Source organism: Mesoplodon densirostris, chromosome 2 (assembly GCF_025265405.1).
Source record: "Mesoplodon densirostris isolate mMesDen1 chromosome 2, mMesDen1 primary haplotype, whole genome shotgun sequence".
NCBI lineage: Eukaryota > Metazoa > Chordata > Mammalia > Artiodactyla > Ziphiidae > Mesoplodon > Mesoplodon densirostris.
The window spans coordinates 40,501,332-40,520,733 of NC_082662.1; the positions used below are offsets into that span (position 1 = coordinate 40,501,332).

At 55.0% G+C, this 19,402-nt stretch overlaps 1 protein-coding gene across 1 annotated transcript; it reads left to right on the forward strand.

Moving 5' to 3' along the window:
* The first annotated feature begins 13,659 nt into the window (after positions 1-13,659).
* FOXD2 (forkhead box D2) lies at positions 13,660-16,214 on the forward strand. The gene has a single exon (XM_060083267.1). It carries the CDS (start codon positions 13,975-13,977, stop codon positions 15,430-15,432), a length of 1,458 nt encoding a protein of 485 aa, XP_059939250.1. The 5' UTR covers positions 13,660-13,974; the 3' UTR covers positions 15,433-16,214.
* Positions 16,215-19,402: the final 3,188 nt, after the last annotated feature.

Here is a 19,402-nt window from a genome sequence, read left to right on the forward strand (position 1 = left end):
CTGAAGCCAGGAAGTGCTTCTTGAGTTCTGAATTCAATTCCTGCCTCTGCCACGTAGGTCTCTGTCCCTGGGATCTTGAAATAGTGAGGACAAGATGGGAGATGTCTGCACAGAAATACTAGAAAGGTCACTACTGAGCTGGAAAATCAGAAAGATTTTATTTCAAAAATGCCTCTTTAATTTTCCTTTATTCAACAGCATTGAGGGCTTACTGTGTGCCAGGCCCTGTGCTGGGCTCTGAGGCCAATACAGATATAAATACGAAAGTGTTTACACCCTTACAGAGTTCATTGTCTGGAAAGCTACATATCATAGAGTGCCTTAAGAATTTTGACACCTTGGGAGGTGTTGAAAAAACAAAACAAAACCCTAATTCAATTGTGTCTTTAAAAAATCACCAAGTGGGACTTCCCTGGTGGCGCAGTGGTTAAGAATCCGCCTGCCAATGCAGGGGACATGGGTTCGAGCCCTGGTCCGGGAAGATCCCACATGCCGCGGAGCAACTATGCCCATGTGTCACAACTACTGAGCCTGCGCTCTAGAGCCTGTGAACCACAACTACTGAAGCCTGTGCACCTAGAGCCCGTGCTCCGCAACAAGAGAAGCCACCGCAATGAGAAGCCCATGCACCGCAATGAAGAAGCCCCTGCTCACCGCAACTAGAGAAAGCCCGAGTGCAGCAGCGAAGACCCAGTGCAGCCAAAAATAAATAAGTAAATAAATTTATTTATTTAAAAAAACAACTGATAAAGAAGGGATGAACACGCAAAATACAGTCATTCTCACATACGAAAGAAGATGCAGAGTTCCTCAATGAAATATCAGCAAATTGAAGCCAGTAGTGTATTACAAACATGCACAATCAAGCGAGTACAGTTTATTCCTGGAATGCAGGATGGCATTATTAGAATTCTTAGCTCCACTTAATAGATGATGAAATTGGGGCTCATAAAGGTTAAGTGACTTACCCAGGTCAAGCTGCAAAGTAACTGACTCAGAACTGGACTCCAGGTTCCCCTGGCTCCAAAGTCATTCTCTTCCTCTGAGAAAGAGGCCAGTGGAGGTGGAAACTTAGATGGAAAGGCCCAGACACCAATAAAATTCCTCAGCTCACCCCAATATCCATGCCCCCCCAACTCACACCCACAGTCCTGATCTTGAAAGCTACTTTTCTAAGCCAAATGACAAGTTCTGGTTTCCTTTTTCTTCCAGTTTTCCACTTCCTCCCTCTTGGACACTTCCCCTCTCTCTCTCCTTTCCCTGAACTCCTCTCTCTCTCTCCCCCCTTCTCCCCTCATTAATTTTGTGGAGACAAAAGCGCCACCTATTGGCCACCTTGTATGCACCTGATTTGAGCAGGAAATCAGTGGAAGGAAGCCAGGATCCATTTGGATGCTATTTTGGGCTCAGGGTGGCTTCCGGTGGCTGAAAGGCACTTGCTCATGGGGAGCCCAGAGATTTGTTTTAGAAGAGGAAAACCGGCTGTAGTTCCCACCTACCCTGGGAAGCCCTCCCAGATCTTCTGTCCTCCCCCATTCTTCTTGGTAGCCCTTGATGCTGACCCATTGTAGAAGGGCTTGGAAAGTGGGTGGGGTGGGCAGTCCTAGGTGCAGAGGATTGATCCACTCTGTAAGAGGGAAAGAGAAGAAAGCATGCTGGGCTGGGGTCAGAAACCTGGGGTCTAGTCCCAGGTCACACGCTTAGGCAAGGCCTTTCCTTTCTCTGTCCTTCACAGCAATTCACAACTCTCTCCAAGCTCCCTGATTGTGTGCCCCTCCCCAGCTGAGGACTCAGAGCTGAATCAGACACTGCCATTCAGAAGAGTCAAGTATCGGCGGGTGACAATATAGTGTGCAGAGTGCTGACAAGATGAGGGAGCTATGAGGTCACCTTGGTCACTCACTGGTTTGGGTCTCTGCCCTGAGCTCAGCCTCAGGCTCCTTTGAAACAGGGGGAATGTGCCCTGGCCTCTCTGCCTGGGTGGGATGGCCTTTGTAAGCAATCAAGCCACTGCGACCGTGGGTAAGGATATTCTGACCCGCCCGGCTGGGGGCTTCCCAGGACAGGGTCTGTGTCTTTTCTGTCCACTATCTCCCTCACTGGGCAGCCTGGCCAGGGCTGGGCACACCTGGCTTTGGCCTGAGATATCCCTTGTCTAGAAGCTGGACTTGGGGTTTAGAGGATGAAGAGAATTAGAAACAAGAGGCCTGGACCCTGCTTCAGGGAGACACAGGCCCCACCTTGGGCATCAGACCACCTCCCTGAGTTGAGGAGGGGCTGGGGCTTGGTGAGTTTCACAAGGAATTCTTCCTGGAGGAGGTGAGCTTGGTTTGGGTTTTGAAGGAAGGGAGGGGAGAGTCTGCTGCTCCAGTTCCTATGAAATCCCCTTTCCTCAATCCTAATCCTTGTCCAGACTGGCAAACTGAAAAAGTCTGACTACTTCCAAAGCCATTTAGGTGGGACCAAGAGGTCCCAAAGACAGAGGGCTGGGAACAAAAGAGAAGGAGGGCAAGGAAGAAAGGAAGTCTGGGGTCCTAGCTTCCAGACTCCCTACTGCTCTGCCTGAGGGTGGCAGGCCAACGCTCACAGGTACCCACTAGGTGGGGCTCTGACGCCCCTGCTTTCCACACTGCAGCCACCACCCATTTCCTCGGGATGGAGCCCAGAGAAACTGTTCAGTGCACAGTAATGGTTTTTATTACTCTTATGTGCTGCACACTCAGCCTTATTTATTGGAATGATTCCACTGCTTCTTTTAAAGTATTTATTTAATTGTTAAATAGGCAATACATTTACTTGGCTTTGAAAGTATAAAAAAGTATTCAGTGAAAAGTCTCTCTTCCATTTGTGTTCCGTATTTGCCCCAACAGGTAATCAGTTATTAGTTTTCAATTCATCCTTCTAGATATTTTTGTTGCATATACAAAACAAATATACATTATTTTCTCCTTAAAAAAACAAATTGGTAGCATAATATTTACACTGTCATGTATCTTGACTTTTTTCACTCAACAATATATCTTAGGGGACTTCTCTGGTGGTCCAGTGCTTAAGACTCTGCACTTCCACTGCAGGGGACACGGTTCCATCCCTGGCTGGGGAACTAAGATCACCACATGCTGCGTGGCACGGCCAAAAAAACAAAAAACAGCAACAAGCCCCCCCCCCCACACAAATATATCTTAGAACTCTTTCCAAATCAATACATAAAGAACTTCCTTATTCTATTCTACACAGCATACTATTCCCTTATGTAGATGTGCCATTATTTGCTTAATAAACCCACTATTGATGGGTATTTGCATTGTTTCCAACCTTTTGACATTCCCAAACCAGCCACGAGATCTCGTACATATATCACGTGTGCAGGTATATTTGCAGGAAAACTTCCTAGAAGTGCATTTCCACACAGCGCTTATCAAGACACCAACCTCCCTGTGTGGTCACAATGGTTCTTTTGGCAGCTGTCCTCTTTTATTTATCAAAGGGACCCTTAGTGACTATGGTCAGAATTTCACCTTCTCAACCCTCACTGCCCTCCTCCCCAGTGGCCTTCCCGCAGATGCTTTGGCTTCTAGATTTGGGAAGGCCGGGCACTTGCCACCTCCACCTGGGTGGGGTCTGTGCTCTGGCCATCAACTTGTGCAGGGTGATGGCCCCTTCTCCCTTCTAGCCCCCAAGCCCTGGGCATCATTGACAGGTGCAGGGAGCTAGCTCTTTGGACCTCTACTGTTCCAGCCTCCAGGCCTCCTGCCAGATGCTGCCAACTCCCCTCCTGGCCCTCCCCGTCCGGGCTCCAGTCATGACTCCCTTTTCCTGATCATAGAATCACATTCTAAGATCTGCTCCTCTCTGGCCTCGGATTTCCCATTTCATTGCTTCTAATCCCGGAAATCTGAGTCGCCCCTGCTTTGTGAGACAGAGTGGACAAGGGAAGATCAAACAGAGCCCCTTGAGAGGCAAGCATGTGACTAAGGGGAGACAAACTCCTGGCTGAAAGCAAGTCCCTCCACAGCCTGGGAACCTTGGGGGTCATCCCAGACCTGTGACCTCAGCTCATGTGGCAGACAGCGTGCCATTCGGGGCTGACCTGGGCTGGAATGAGAAAGAACCTGGGTAAGGCCAGACTGTGCAGAAACATGATAATTAGTATTGCTGTGAATGGTAATTGCTCACATTTGGAATTATAGGTAGGGCACAGTAGTTAAGAGCCCTGATTCTGGGGCTTCCCTGGTGGCGCAGTGGTTAAGAATCCACCTGCCAACGCAGGGGGCACGGGTTTGAGCCCTGGCCTGTGACGATCCCACATGCTGCAGAGCAACTAAGCCCGTGTGCCACAACTACTGAGCCTGTGCTCTAGAGCTCGTGTGCCACAACTACTGAGCCCGTGTGCCACAACTACTGAAGCCCGTGCGCCTAGAGCCCATGCTCTGCAACAAGAGAAGCCACTGCAATGAGAAGCCCGCACACCACAATGAAGAGTAGCCCCCGCTCACCGCGACCAGAGAAAGCTTGCACACAGCAACGAAGACCCAACGCAGTCAAAAAAAAAGAGCCCTGATTCTGGATCCAGACTGTCCAGAACAGAAGATGCACTTCTCACATGTCAGATGAGGATATTGAGGACCTGGGAGGGACAGAGGTTACACAGGAAGAAAGGGGCAGGACTGGGAGAAGATCCCAGGCCTCGGGACTCAGGTGCAACTGCTCTTCTCCAGTCTCATGGACAAACCAGGGGGAGGTGCATTCTCTTGGCAGGTTGGAGCAGGCATGCTCAAAAATGTCAAGGTTGAAGAGAGCGAGGAACCTCACAAAGGCCTCCTGACTCATAGTTCGCTCCAACTAGAGTACTAGGTCTCAGGAATCCCTGTGAGGTGGCGCTAGGAAGTTTCCTTGGTCTCTGTCTCCAACCCAGCTACCTGGATACTTTACAAATGAGAAAACTGAGGCTGAGATTATTTGAGACAAATAAGTGGTGAGAGCACAATGAAAACCGAGCTCTAAGACCTGTACTCCTTCTGCTACACCTGGATGCCTCTGAGATTCCTGCCCAGTGATTATCCAGCCTCTACTCATGCATTTCCAGTGATGCGGAGCTCACTACCATCAAAGTAGCAGATCGAATCTCTGAGGGACAGCCCTGTTGGAATTTTTTCCTTCCATGGAGTCAAAGAAATTGAGTCGCTTTACAACCTTCTGGCTCCCTTTTGCCTTGGCCTTCGTGTTCCAGGTCAACCCTGCAGAGGTTTGGAGATGGCAGCTGTATCAGCCCCGAGCCCTTTATTCTCCAGGCTAACACCCCAGACCAGGCCTTTATGTCTATGGGACATTCCCCCACCCCTCCCTGTATTAATTAGGGTTAAGTTCAGCTGTGACTAACAGACACCCCTCCCCCAGAACCTCGCCTACCAAAGAAAATTCCACAACAGTGGCTTAACCAAGATTGAAGTTTGTTTCCTTTTCACATAAGTCTGTGCAGGCAGTTCAGGATGGTGTGGCACCGCAATGGTCTCAGGAACCCAGGATCCGTCTTTCCTGTGGCTCCGCTGTTTGTGAAGTTAAACTCAAACAAGCAGAAATTTGATGCAACGACCTTAAGCAAAAAAGGGGAGTATCTTTAGAATATGTGGGAAGTCTAAGGCTTCTAGTTTCAGGCAGAGCCAGAGGACTTAACATTGTTACTAAGCCGTGTCCCTTTAGGGTGTTTTCTTCTGTGGATGGGCTGTCAAACAGCACTCTCCACAGGACAGGAAGGATGGTTGCTGGAAGCTAGGCCTACCTGCTAATCTTCTGATCCAAAAGGAGAAGCGCCCCTCCCAGAGCCCCCGAGTCCTTATATCCTGGTGTCTCAGAGTCTATATATCGAATCTTGTAGAAGGAGTGATTGGCTCAGCTTAGGTCACTTACTCCTGCCTAGACCTATCACCAGGCCTTGGACGGGCAATGCTATGTTTGATCCAGCCAGGTTGCCTGTCTGCCCCTGGAGGTAAGTGTGAGGGGTACAGAGATTGGACAGTCCCATCAGGACCACATGGAATACAGGAGGGGAGGTGTTACCCAACAGAGAGGTGGGACATCTCAAAACAGAACATGTTCGGCTCACCATGCTAAGGAGACTGAGTTTTGTCTCATAAGCAATGGAGAGCCCCTGGGAGATTTTGGTGGGGTTTGGCTGGTTTGATTGGTCAGAACCATTTTAAAAGAAGGAAACTGAGGTAGAGAGCATGAGAGAGAAATCCAGTTACTGCTGGGGTCAGGGACCAGGGAATAACTCTCTCTGATGGGGGCACACATTCTCCTCCCTTCAGGGATGGGGACTGATGGGGGAGAAACAATGTCTGACCTTAGAGAACACATATCTCTGTTGATGATGTAAGCTAGATACGACCTTATCTAGAGTCGCAGAGTGAGAAGTATGTTGTATGATTCACTCATTCACTCATTCATTCATTCATGTTTCCACATATCTAACATTAATTGAGTACCTATTATGTGTTGGATTTTGTGCCTGGCAGGAGATAGAATGTTTAATGATGATGAAGATAGCGATAAGAAACATTTATTGAGCTTCTTTCAAAGTTTCAGGCACTGGGCTAAGTGCCTTCTATGCATGATCTCATTTAATCTTCACAACAACAAATGAGGTAGGTACATTATTGTCCCCATTTTGTAGAGAAGGAAAGATGAGGATGAAGACCATATAATGCCTGTTCTCAAGGAGCTCACAGTCTACAGAGGGTGACGGACTAAAAAACAAATCATGACAAAAGAGGGAATTAGCATTTTGTGAGCACAGAGGCAGGGGCCCCTCACAGCCTGGCTAGTGTGGGGGTGTTATGGGGGAAGCAGCTAATAAAACTTGATATTTGAAATGGACAAAGGATTAGGAGGAATGAGCCAGGAAGGAACGAACGGCATGCAAAGCTCAAGAGGTGAGAAAAAGCAAATCAGAGGTAGTGTAGTGCAGGGGTTGGCAATGAGGCTGGACAAGCAGGCAGGGGCCAGGCTGCCTGGTAGCCTGTGCAGAGAAGCACATGATACCCAGAAGGAAAGCATCTCTGAGGAGGCCTCAGGCTGCCAGGCAGGTATCACTGGAGCCTCATACAAATTACATGCAAATCACCACCCTCCCCCCACAGCTTCTCCTTTAACTTTCTAACTGCAAGCACCAGAAGGCCTCCTCCTGCTGATCTGGGATCTCAGAAGCACCCTCTGGGTATTTATTAATGCCCCCTCTCTCCTTTTCCCTGGCAGAGGGGAGGGTGGTATTTGCCTGAATTGAAGCTGTTTGCAGCCTCCAGCAGACGTGCCTGCTGATATAAGACACTCAGCCAAGCCCTGAAATATGCAGCCCTTCCAAGTGGTTTGGGAGTTGCGGGAAGGAAGAGTCTGACCTTCCAGGGCAACTTTGCCCTCCCTTCCTTCCTTACTGCCCGGTCCTGGAACAGGAACCCGCCCCCTGCCCCCCCACCATACACACATACAGACACACACACACACACACAAAGTTCCTTCTTGCATTTCCCCTCCCCATTCTGGTGAAATGGAGAGGGCTCTGGGCTGAGTAATGGGAGACTAGGGATCTGGTTCCACCTCTGCAATCAATTTGCTGTGTGACCTTGGGCAAGTAAGCCGCTCTCTGGGTCTCAATTTCCCCATCTGGGAAAGGAACTTTGAAAATCTACAGTCCAATTTTGGGATAAATGACTTCATTCTTTTTTTTTTTTTTTTTTTTGCAGTACACAGGCCTCTCACTGTTGTGGCCTCTCCTGTTGCGGAGCACAGGCTCCAGATGCGCAGACTCAGTGGCCATGGCTAAAGGGCCCAGCCGCTCCACGGCATGTGGGATCTTCCCGGACCGGGGCACGAACCCATGTCCCCTGCATCGGTAGGCGGACTCTCAACCACTGCGCCACCAGGGAAGCCCCTTCATTCTTTATTTACTGGTGGGGTGGGGAAGAAAAACAGCACATCCAGCAAGGAATGCAAAGGGTGGGTGGAGTGGATGGACGAATGGTTTCTTTGGAGAAGGGGAGGCAGGAAGCAGGTGGGTCGTGTAGTGCAGTGTACTGCTCGAGTAGAGGTTTCGGGCTTTAGGTTCTGAGGAGCTCAGAGCAGGAAGAGAGGAAGATGAGTTGGGCTTTCAAAAAGGTTTCTTTCTGGAGAAGGCGGGATTTGAGCCAGGATTTGAAGCCTGGGTACAGGCTGGGAAAGGAAGCAAGCATGCGCAAAGAGGAGTCTGGAGGTTATGAGTCTCTGGGTGACTTTGCCAAAGGAGTAGGGTGGGGAAGGGGCGCTTTGGTCCCAGACACGGTGGTTCAGTTCCTGCCTCTCTGCGTGGATGCGCGGTTCCTCCAGAGGTCGCTGTTTCCCAGGAATCCGTCACCAGCGTCCGCGCCGCAGGGCCAGAACTCCCGCTGGTCCCCTCGCTTGGCTTCTGCGGGGCTTATGTGACTCCGCAGCAGCTTCGGAGGGCTCAGGCCCGGCAATGTTTCCCCGCCCGCGCGGGGGCTTACGGCCTCACCAGTTATCCTGCCGGGGGCTCCGAAAGGCTAAACGTGACTGCGTGTGTGTGCGTTCGTGTGTATAGGGTAGGGGACCGAATTCGGACGGCTCTGCACGCCCCGCCTCGCTCGCCGCCCCAATTCCGGTCTGCGAAAGGCCGTCCGGTTCCCGAGGCACTGCTGCCCTCGCAGGCGGCGAGGAATGGGTAGGAAGGAGGCGGCCGCTGCAGTTTTCCTGGCTCTCCGCTCGAAGCCCCTGTACCCTCTCCTCCCTCTCCTCGCCACTGTCCCAGCCCCCTGCCCAGGCTCGCATTCTCACATCCTCCTTCCCCGCCGGGGTCACGCTGTGGCCCGAAGTGGGTCTGCAGCCCCCGACCAGGTCGCACCCCTTTAGGATCCGAGGTGGAGCTGTGGGCCTGGCTGGCGAGCCTTCCAGGGCTGTCCCCGTCACAGATGTGCGGTCGTGAAGGGAGAACTCGGCACGGGCGCCAGTCGCTCAGGGACGTACTTGGGCACACAAAGCCACCGTCGCCCGGAGGAGCAGTCACACGCGCGCGGACCCGGCAACCCAGGACGCACTTAGACAGCAGGGCACTTTGACCTGAGGCCCACGCTCTGACACACCTGGAAGCGTCCCCTACTCCCCTGGCCCGGCGGCACATCTCCCACGCGTGTGGGGCCTGCCCTGCCCCGGTCACTGCGAAGCCGACGCCCCAAGTCGGGAGGTTTGGGAGCCGCGCTGTTTCCACCCTCTCCTAAGCCCGCAACCCTCTTCCCGCGAACGAACGAGAGTGCACAGGCTCCGAGGCGCCCTGGTCCAGCAGCGACCGCGCAGTGCTGCGGCCGGAGGGTGCTCGCGGGGGCCCCAACCACGTAGCCAGGGGGCGGTGGCCGTGCACACTGGAAGAAGAGAAAGACTTTTCCTCCAGGAGGTGGAGGGTAGCCGAGCTGTGCGGGGCCGCAGAGGCGCCGACCCCTGAGCCCGCGCCTGGGGGTGAAAGAGCACACGCGGAGGCCCTGCCGTTTCTGTGCTCGAAGAGGGGCCGGCCTCTCCCTGAACTCCTGTGTGTGGGGAGCCCCGCCGCCTGCAGTTCGCCCCTGCAGGTCACACAATCTGGAGTCTCCCGCCTCCCACTCAGGGCCAAGAGAGCCGATCGCCTTTGAGCAGGCGAAGATCGGGAGGAGAAAGGGGTCGGGAGATGAACCCGCTGCGGCCGAACAACCGTCTTGCTCCAGAGCTGCGGCCACAGGGAGGGACGGGAAGAGGGGGTGGCTGCGCGGGTCTCGTCGCTTTCCCTGAGCCTGGCCACGTTTGTGAATAAAATTAAATAAGTGTGCAGGCGTGGGGTCCCCTGCCCGGCTCAGGCGGCGCTTTGCAGCCCGGCTGCACCGAGGGCGGACCTCCGCGCTCGCTGCACTTGAGCCCTCGAACCCTGGGAAGGCAGAGGGAAATCTCCGCGCCGCGCCCCCGCCTCCAGCCAGCTCAGCGCCACTCTCGGCCGGTTTCGCGATTGACTTAATTACATTCTCATAACCAACCGAGAGTTCTCCTTTCCCGCGAGGCGAGGAGAACAGCACGTCTACAGGGAGCAAAAGAAGGGAAGGGAGGAGCCTAAGGGGAGGGACGCCATTGACAGCAACACGTCGCAATAAACACGCAACAACCTCTCCCCGGTGCTCCGAACATTTTGGAGTGGAAAACCCCTCAACAGGCGCCCCCCAAACGCATCCTCCCAATCGTTTCTGAGCTGCTCAGGGGAGGTGGCTAAATAGTGAGATAGAGGAAGGAGGGGGACGGGGAACTATCAGTGACATTGTAACCAAGACCTACTAAATCTGTCGCCTCCTGCTTCTTGGAGGCTGCAGGCATGGGTGCTGGTGCCCGGGCTTCTGGGAGAGCACCCAGTTTTTCGCGGAGCGGAGTGACAAGACTCACCCGGGGACGCACACACGACCCGAAGACGTCAGAGAGGCTGAGCCTGCAGACGGGAAAGCCTGGAGCCACGGGAGACGGGCAGGAAACTAAACGAATCCCGAATACCGGGTCGCCCTTCTCCCATCCCCAGTGCATGTACTCCTGGCATTGTTCAAAACAAATTTGCCCAGAGCCTTGGGAAGAATGAGAGGCTCCCAGAAACACCCCTCCCCAGGCAAGAGTCGAGCTCGTCCAGGGGTTAAGCAGAGTTATTTGGATAAGCAGAGGAGCTCTAGACTGGGAGCCTGGACATCTGGGCCCAACTCAACTCGGGGGCCCTTCAAAAGCCTTGCAAGTCACTGGATCTCCTGGCCCTCAGTTTCCACTCCTATAAAACTGTGTGTGTTTTTAAGAATCTGGAGGATTTCTTAAGAATCACCTTGCAGAATGGGTTGGGGGGCCACGTCCCCTTTCCTTAACCTGGGTCTCAGCAGCATGGAGTGTGCAGCAGGGCCAGGCAGAGGTGGGGGCTGGTGGCTGCAGCCGCTCTATAGAGAAGTAGAGAGTCCTGACTGGAGCAAGAACCAGGATATTTGTGCAACAAATGTCTCAGCTAGTCTTACCCTGAACTTGGCAGGGCGCTGGAGCATGGGGAACCAGGAGAGAGTGCTGGCAAAGAAAGAAGCTACTGGTTCACATTTGCCGTTTTAGAAATGAAGACATTTAGAAAGTGAGATGGAGAAGCATGATGTCAATGCTGATTTCCCTCCATTTACTTAGACATTAGCAGAGCTGAGCTGGGTTGGAGCTGGTGTGTATGTAGTGGATGGTGAGTGTCAGAGAGAGTTCCATGTAGTAATGAGCAAGCTTGGGGTGTGTGTAAGTTTGCCAGATAAAGTAAATCTGCTAAATCTAGCAACGCTGGGTATGTGAGTTTATCTGGACTCATGCAAACTATCAATACTTCTCTCCAAGGCCTTTTTTTCCCCCCCTGGAGGGACCTATCACCTAGGAAATTCTGATTCCAGGGCCACTAGTCCCTGTCCAATTTCCTGACAATGGTTTGAGGACTGGACCTCTTCTTTTTCCCAAGGACAGTATTTTTATGCAGACCCAGCATACTGGGTGGATCCCCGTGGTCTGAGGTCCCAGAAGGGGGTGCCCAGTGGACTTGCTTTCACGGGATATGAACAGCCAGACCTGCCTTCCACTCTCTTCTGCTTCTAGCTGGATGGCTGGAGAGGATGGAGAACTCTATCATGAGGATTCCACAAGGATGCACCTGGCCATGCTCTATCATGTTGTAGGAGACTGAGTCCTCACCCACCCGCCCACCCACCGCAGGCTTCTGTTGCCCCACCTGTAGAATACACGATTGGAGACTACTGTTGGGTGAAAAGGAGATTTCATCCACCCTCACATGACCCTGCTGAGATACAGCCTGCAGAGGCTGCAAATCCCCTCCCACCCTACTCCCAGCACTTATCTACAGAGGACCTAATTCAGCACTGGAGAGGATTAGATAGCAGCAGTAACCCAGTCCAGGGCTAGACCATGGTTTGAGACCCAGGTGGGAGACTATACCACCCCTAACCCCTTTCTCTCTCCCCAAGAGTCTGCAAAGTGCCTTCAATACCCTCCTTCGTAAGTAGCCTAGAATGATATGGCTACGTTTACACATTAGTCAGGGGGTGGCTGTTTTTAACCTCATTTTTACAGAGGAACAAACACACAAAGAGTTATAGCAACATATTACAGAACAGGTAAATAGTGAAACCAGGACTGGGATCCCAGCAGCCTGGCGCCAGGGGCTCTTAACTTCTATTCAGAGCAGGAAACTGAGGCTGGGAGGGGGAAGTAAGTTGCTGACTGTCCTACAGCCTGTGACAGCTGAGCGCAGCCGGGTCTCGCGCCTCGCATGCCCGAGCTTTGACCACGGCGGGGCGCTGTCGGGGCAGCAGCCCGTCCATCGGCTCAGTACTTGACCACGTCCAGTGCCCATCTCCCCTGTCACCCCTAGAGGTTGAGATGGGCCCAGTCTGAGCTGGAGCTACTGGTTTCTGGGTTCCTGGAGGGAGGCCAGGGAAGCAGGAGGACTATGGGCAGGACCCCAGCTGGCGAGAAAAAGGGCACAGGACCAACACCGTGTGCACAGGATCCTGACAGATGAAGGCAACACTGGCTTGCGGTTGAGGTCAGGGTTCACTGACGGACGTCTCTGTGGGGGTCCTGCTGCCTGTCTGTAGAGCCTGCAAGACCGGCCAGAAAAGGGGGGAGTGGGGAGGAGGGCTAGTGGCCCTGCAGTGCGACTGGGGGTGGGAGAAACGACGAAATCGAGCGAGGGATTCTCGGACCCACGAACAGACATCCAGGTAAATGCAGGGTTTCCACAGGAAACAGAGGCAGAGATTCACCGAGGGCGAGAGAAACACAGAGTTACAGGGCTTGAGTGAGACAAACGGATACCAAGACAGAAAAAGGTCGGATACAGGCAAACTCGGCGATGGACCGGTCCGCGCTCCCAAAATACAACAGAAGCGCCCCGGAAAAGTTCTAGGAAGCGGGCGACGGGCAGGCGGAGCGCTCCCCGGGTCTCCCCGCACACACCGCCGCGTCTGGAGCCACGCGGCGCGGCGACGGGATGGGTGGCGGGGTCCCGGCCTGGGAGGGGAGGAGAGGGGCGCAGCCGGAATCTCTCACCTCTCCGAGGCCCGAGGCTGAGAACGCCAAGTGTGCTCCTCGCGATCACTCAAGTGCGACTGCCCTTGGGCCGGAAGCCGCTCGGGCTCCTTCGGGCCCCCCTCCGGCGGCGTTGGTCCGGGCGTCTCAGGCTCCGCTGGCGCGCCAACTGCGCTTCGGCCTTGGTGGCCCGGGCGCTGCCTTGGGGAGATGATGGGTGGGGACTGTCGCTACTACTCCCACCTCCGGCTGGAGCCCGCGTGAACCTTAACATCTAGGGCTAAGCGCACTGAAGGCAGCGGCCCCAGGGAGCGGAAGGTTTGCGGGATCTGCGGGGAAAGGAGGACCCGCCTCGAGCCACCCGAGCCGCGCTCCCGCCGCAGCGGCTGTTTGTTCCCGCCGGGCCCCTCCGCGGAGGCACTCCGCCCGCCCCCGCCCCACCCCGCTCAGGGAGCTCCACCCCGCTCAGGGAGCTCCGCCCCGGGCTCGCGTTCTTCCGCCTTAGGCTGCCGCCAGGCGGGAGGAACTAATTTACCGACCTCCCCTCCCGGGGTAGGGGGGCGGCTGGGGGCCGAGACCGGCTGTGTAAGGGAAGGCCTCAACTCCTTCCGCCCGCGCCCGGGGCGCAGGCCCCCGCTTGGTTTCCCAGGGCAGCGGAGAGAGCCGCCCCCAGTCGGGTGCTCATCGAGAGGTGAGAGCGGCCGAGTGGGCCACGAGGGGGCGCTGCGGAGCTGGGGGGACACCCCTCCCTGCCAGCCTCTGTCCCCCGCCCCCTCCCCGCCCGCGCGCAAAACACACTCGCCCCAGAGGCAGCGCGGCGGAGCCCGAGCCGCGGCCGGAGCGGAGCCGGAGAGCGGCGGTGGCGGCGGCGGCACCATGACCCTGGGCAGCTGCTGCTGCGAGATCATGTCCTCCGAGAGCTCCCCGGCCGCGCTGTCCGAGGCCGACGCAGATATAGACGTGGTGGGCGGCGGCGGCGGCAGCGGTGGGGGGGAGCCCCCTGCCCGTTCCGGACCCCGCGCCCCCCGGGACCTACTCCCCCACGGCCCCGAGCCTCCTCCAGAGGAAGCCGAGGGGGACGCCGCTGACGACGAGGAGGAATCCGGCGGCTGCTCGGACGGCGAGCCCCGCGCTCTAGCGCCCCGAGGGGCGGCGGCCGCAGCGGGAAGCCCAGGGCCAGGCACTGCGGCCGCCCGGGGCGCGGCGGGGCCCGGGCCCGGACCGCCGTCGGGGGGCGCGGCGACTCGGAGCCCGCTGGTGAAGCCGCCCTACTCGTACATCGCGCTCATCACCATGGCCATCCTGCAGAGCCCCAAGAAGCGCCTGACGCTGAGCGAGATCTGCGAGTTCATCAGCGGCCGCTTCCCCTACTACCGGGAGAAATTCCCTGCCTGGCAGAACAGCATCCGCCACAACCTATCGCTCAACGACTGCTTCGTCAAGATTCCCCGCGAGCCGGGCAACCCGGGCAAGGGCAACTACTGGACGCTCGATCCGGAGTCGGCCGACATGTTCGACAACGGCAGCTTCCTGCGGCGCCGCAAGCGCTTTAAGCGGCAGCCGCTACCGCCGCCGCACCCACACACGCACCCTCACCCTGAGCTGCTGTTGCGCGGCGGGGCTGCGGCGGCGGGGGACGCCGGCGCCTTCCTGCCGGGCTTCGCGGCTTACGGCGCCTACGGCTACGGCTACGGGCTAGCGCTCCCGGCCTACGGCGCACCCCCGCCGGGCCCGGCTCCGCACCCGCATCCACACCCGCACGCCTTCGCTTTCGCCGCCGCCGCTGCACCTTGCCAGCTGTCGGTACCCCCAGGCCGTGCCGCGGCGCCTCCACCCGGACCTCCGACGGCTTCGGTGTTCGCGGGCGCAGCCTCGGCTCCGGCCCCTGCGCCTGCGCCGGGCACAGGATCGGGCCCGGGCCCCTCAGGCCTGCCAGCCTTCCTAGGCGCGGAGCTTGGCTGCGCCAAAGCTTTCTACCCCGCGTCCCTGAGCCCTCCCGCAGCAGGCACCGCGCTTCTGCGCCAGGGCCTCAAGACGGACGCGGGCGGCGGGGCCGCCGGGGCCGGGCAGAGGCCTTCCTTCTCTATAGACCACATCATGGGCCACGGTGGCGGCGGGGCAGTACCCCCGGGCGGGGGCGAGGGCTCCCCGGGATCGCCGTTCTCGGCGGCGGCAGGTCCTGGGGGTCAGGCCCAGGTCTTGGCCATGCTGACTACCCCGGCCCTAGCTCCAGTGGCCGGCCACATCCGCCTCTCGCACCACGGGGACGCGCTCCTGTCCTCAGGGCCCCCGTTTGCCGGCAAAGTAGCAGGCCTCAGTGGCTGCCACTTCTGACCGTGTCGGGATCTGGGCCACTGAAGCCCGCACTCCTCAGTCTCTCCCGGGAGCTCCTGCGGTCGCAGCGGAACTCAGGGAGTCTATTTATGAAGAGTCTCCAGACCTTGGGCCGGCGCGCGTGACTTAGCACTTCAGGCTCCACGCTCGGAATCTCTCCGATAGTTGGGACGAAGCGGGCTCCGTCGCTCAGGGGGAGGCCCGGGTCTATGCGACGAGGTCGCTAGCCATGATCCCATTCCAGTTTGAGCAGTAAAAGGGGGAGGGGGAAGTCTTCGCTTTTCCCCAGTCTCGGCGCCTCTCGGCAGCCCCGGAAGAATGCTTTCCCGGAGAGGTGCCCGCCCAGGCCCGGCAGATCCCGCCAGAAACACCAACTTCGCAGAGAGGTCTCTCTTTGTGCCTCTCCCACACTCCTTCCCCAACTTTGAGGCCCTGATTGTCCAATATTATAATTTAAAGACACCTACTATCTGCTTTGTGCTTAAAAGAAAAATTCAACTTTTTTTTCCCTTGCTGTTCTCCGAGGAACTTCGTTCTCTTGGAAGCCTACAGCAATGTCTACACAGGCGAAGTTGAACGGACAGGTGAAGCGAGGGGTCTCCACAATCCCTGCACAATCCCGGAATCCCACTCCATTGAGGAAAATCCTCCCTCTTTTGTGTTGGGGCGCTTTTGAAGGAACTTTACCCCTTTCCCTTGGCCGGCTGGGTCCAGCCATCCAGGGCCAGCAGCCCTCTCAGCGGTCTGCTACGTCCCAGGCCCTGGGATATTTATTGTAGCTAAAGGCAATGAGGTTGGGGTGGGAGAGGAGGGTCTGGGTCAGGGACTGGAGAGGCGGGGGGCGGCCAGGGCACATCCTGTGGCAGGGGTCCTGTAATTATGTGTAAATATCTGTACAGCGGGCTGCTATCTGCATTCTCTGTCCACTGGGTGTGCATTGATTTAGACTTCTCCACTTGGGGAGACTCTGTGAAACTGTTTGAAGGTTTGTGTGGAAGAAAAGAAAAACCTGTCTCCCTCCCCCCCACTCCCCATTGGTGTCAATTGAATAAATGTACGTGAACTCCAGCAGTCACCAGCTCTGTCTGCTTGTCTGCACTCCCCTTTCCCAGTCTGGGGTCTCCCGGACTCCTAGGCAGAGTGGAGTGAGGAAGGGCCCTGAGCAGCCCAGGTAGGCAGAGGAGGGCTTGGGCTTATCAGATACAGGGGACAATGTGGCCTTGGCCTTTGGCTGTTAATGGGGCCAGGATTCTGGGATTACTGACCCCTCCAGCGCTTTCATTTTCGCTCTGGTCACAGGAAGGTTTCTGCCTGGGGTTCCGCAGAGAGGCTTTGTTTCAAATGCACCTGGGGATTCTCATCTTCCAGTTTAGACTTTAGCGTGGCCTGGGCTGATCTGGGTGCCTCGTGCTCATGGACACTATCTATATCCATTAAGTACAATTTGAGTGAAATTGTTTACTGATGCATATTCTGTAAGTCTTTCTGTGCTACTATACTTGGGGGCTTTTATGGAGCTTGTGTTTGTGTTTGTCTGGGTTGTCATGTGGCCTTGCTTTTTGTCCTTTTTTTTGCAGGGGCGTTGGTTTTATTTCAGGATATCTGTGTTTTTATTTCTGTGTGCGTCTGTGAACGTGTCTCTGTGTTTTCTGTTCTCTGTCACCATCTCTTTCTGTGTCCCTAAGAGGAGAGAGGTCTCTCTCTGGCCATTGTAGGGCCTTCTTTGCATTCCCCCCTGCCACCCCCTCCCACTCCTGGCACATGGAACAGTTAGAGTGAAAGGCCTGAATTGGAGACTGTGAAACCCCTCTCTCCTCTAGCCCGAGAAGCTTAGAGGGGCACTATGAACTAGAGGAGAGAGTCCGTGAGGCCCTGCTCTGTTAAGGTAAACCTCCCCAACCCTTGAGTCACGCTCAGAACTGGAACCTGTTGCCTGAGTTGAGTGCAAAGCCATTGGGCTGGCTGGAGTCTTCAATAAGCCCTGTGCCTGGAACTCCCAGTGGCCAGACTTGCAAGGGTGTTGGGTGAGAGGTGATGCTTGGGGTGAAACAAAGATGGTTACTTAGCTCTTTTCTCTGAATATTCAACTGTGGTCATAGGAGAAAAAGAGGAATATGGAGGTGCAGTGAGAGGCAGTTCAGCCTTCACAGAAAATAGACACATGCTGGGGGTGAGTGTTGGGAAACAAGTGACAGAGAGAGAAGGAAGAAGAAAGGGTCAGAGAACCAGATGTAGAGAACTTGAGAGGGGCAGACAGGGAGAAGCCATACAGGCTGCTTTAGCCAGATTCTCAGGCATTAGAAGCAGTAGGAAAGAAGGAAGAGGTAGAGGACAGAGTACCCTGTACGAAGAGGGTCAGAATCGGGATCAGGGTGAGAAGAACACGCCAGGGCTGAGGAAGAGGGGTTGGGACTTCTAAGTCTCTTACCCCCTTCCCCAATTGAGACAAGGTTCGAGGCGCATATGTTAAATGCAGCCCCTCTGCCGGAGGTGAGGTGCCCTCTCGTCCATCTTGATGAGAGACTGCAGGAGTGGAGGGAGATTGAATGCAGGGAGCCACCTTCCCATGATTTTATCGAATAGTCCAGGAGAAGTAAGGTTACATTCAACGGTAAAAAGGGAAATGTCTGCTGATACTGGGATAATGGCCTCCGGCTGCCTGCTTCATTGACTTCTGTTGCTGAATTTGATTTCATTTCTTTTCACTTGAGGAAGGTTGAACATTTGAACGTGACCATGTGTTTGTCCTTAGTAAAACACTTTATAGCTTACATGGTCTCATTTTCCATGAATATGTCACTTCCAGATGTAGGTTGGAGCTTCAAGTAGAAGACACCAATTTGCTTCTCCTCTAGAAGAGAGAAGATTAAGTCAGCCAGAATTCATGTCTGATGGTGTAGATAGATATTTCCACACCTGCTACTTCCAGGAGAAGCAGTGGATCCTTCTGGATTCTTCAGTGTGTCTTTGTGAAGGGTGTGTGTGTGTGTGTGTGTGTGTGAATTTATCTATGCTTATTATTGCTTGGTGTAGATGTATGTGGCAGAGGGTCTGCGTCAGGAAGAGCGAGAAATAAGAGGATTGGGGAAGAGTGAGATGCATCCTTCCAGGCAGGGGCTTCTAGGGATCTTTGGGGTCCCAGACCAATGATTCAGACCCCAGTTTCCCCGTGGGTCAAGAAGGCCAGATCTGGGCCAGATATAATTACTGGCCTTGAAAAATACCAGAAAAGAATTGTTGAGATATGTGCACTGTTGAAGGCAGGGGAGAAGGGAGGGTGTTTTGAATTCAGAACTTCTTCAGGTTGTGTGGGCTGGGAACCTGTTAATTAAGAGCTGGCAAGGACCCACCTGGGGCCTGGACTGTAGGGAGGGGCCAGGAGAAGACTGAGGGAATTGCACGTTTGTATGGTAGAGTCCTGGGACTTTTTTTTCTCCCCCAGACCGGAGAGGTTCTGTAAGTGGCTCCCTCCCACCCTCAGGGTGCATAAGGATGGGTGTTCAGTGTAAGTCGGCTTACCTAGGAGGGAGCCCAGCCTCCTGGGAGGAGAAATAGGCCGTTCCATCTGGAGTGGCTCTTGTGGGTTCCCTGGCTGTTTGGGTGAATACAGCTGAGCCTCTGCCCCCGCAAGCTACAACGATCGGTGACAATAATAAGAAAATATCCAGGGCACACCTTCGTGTCTCCAGGTGAGAAAAAAAATGCTAAGAAATCGGCTTGGGGTTCAGAGAGTGCTGCTGAGAGCGGGCAGTTTAAAGGGGAAGAAAATTGGCGAATTTCGCTGGTCAATTTCACTTCATTTCGTTCAATTTCGTTCAATTTCATTCCTTTTCATCCGGCGCCGGGAGGCCTGAGGCCACAGAAGAGGGAGGGGGTTTTTCCGGGCAGAATTTCCCCATCTTGCAGATTTGCTTTCTATGGCTGAGAACAGCCTTGATTCTCAAACTTTGACATACGTCTTTCAGCCAAG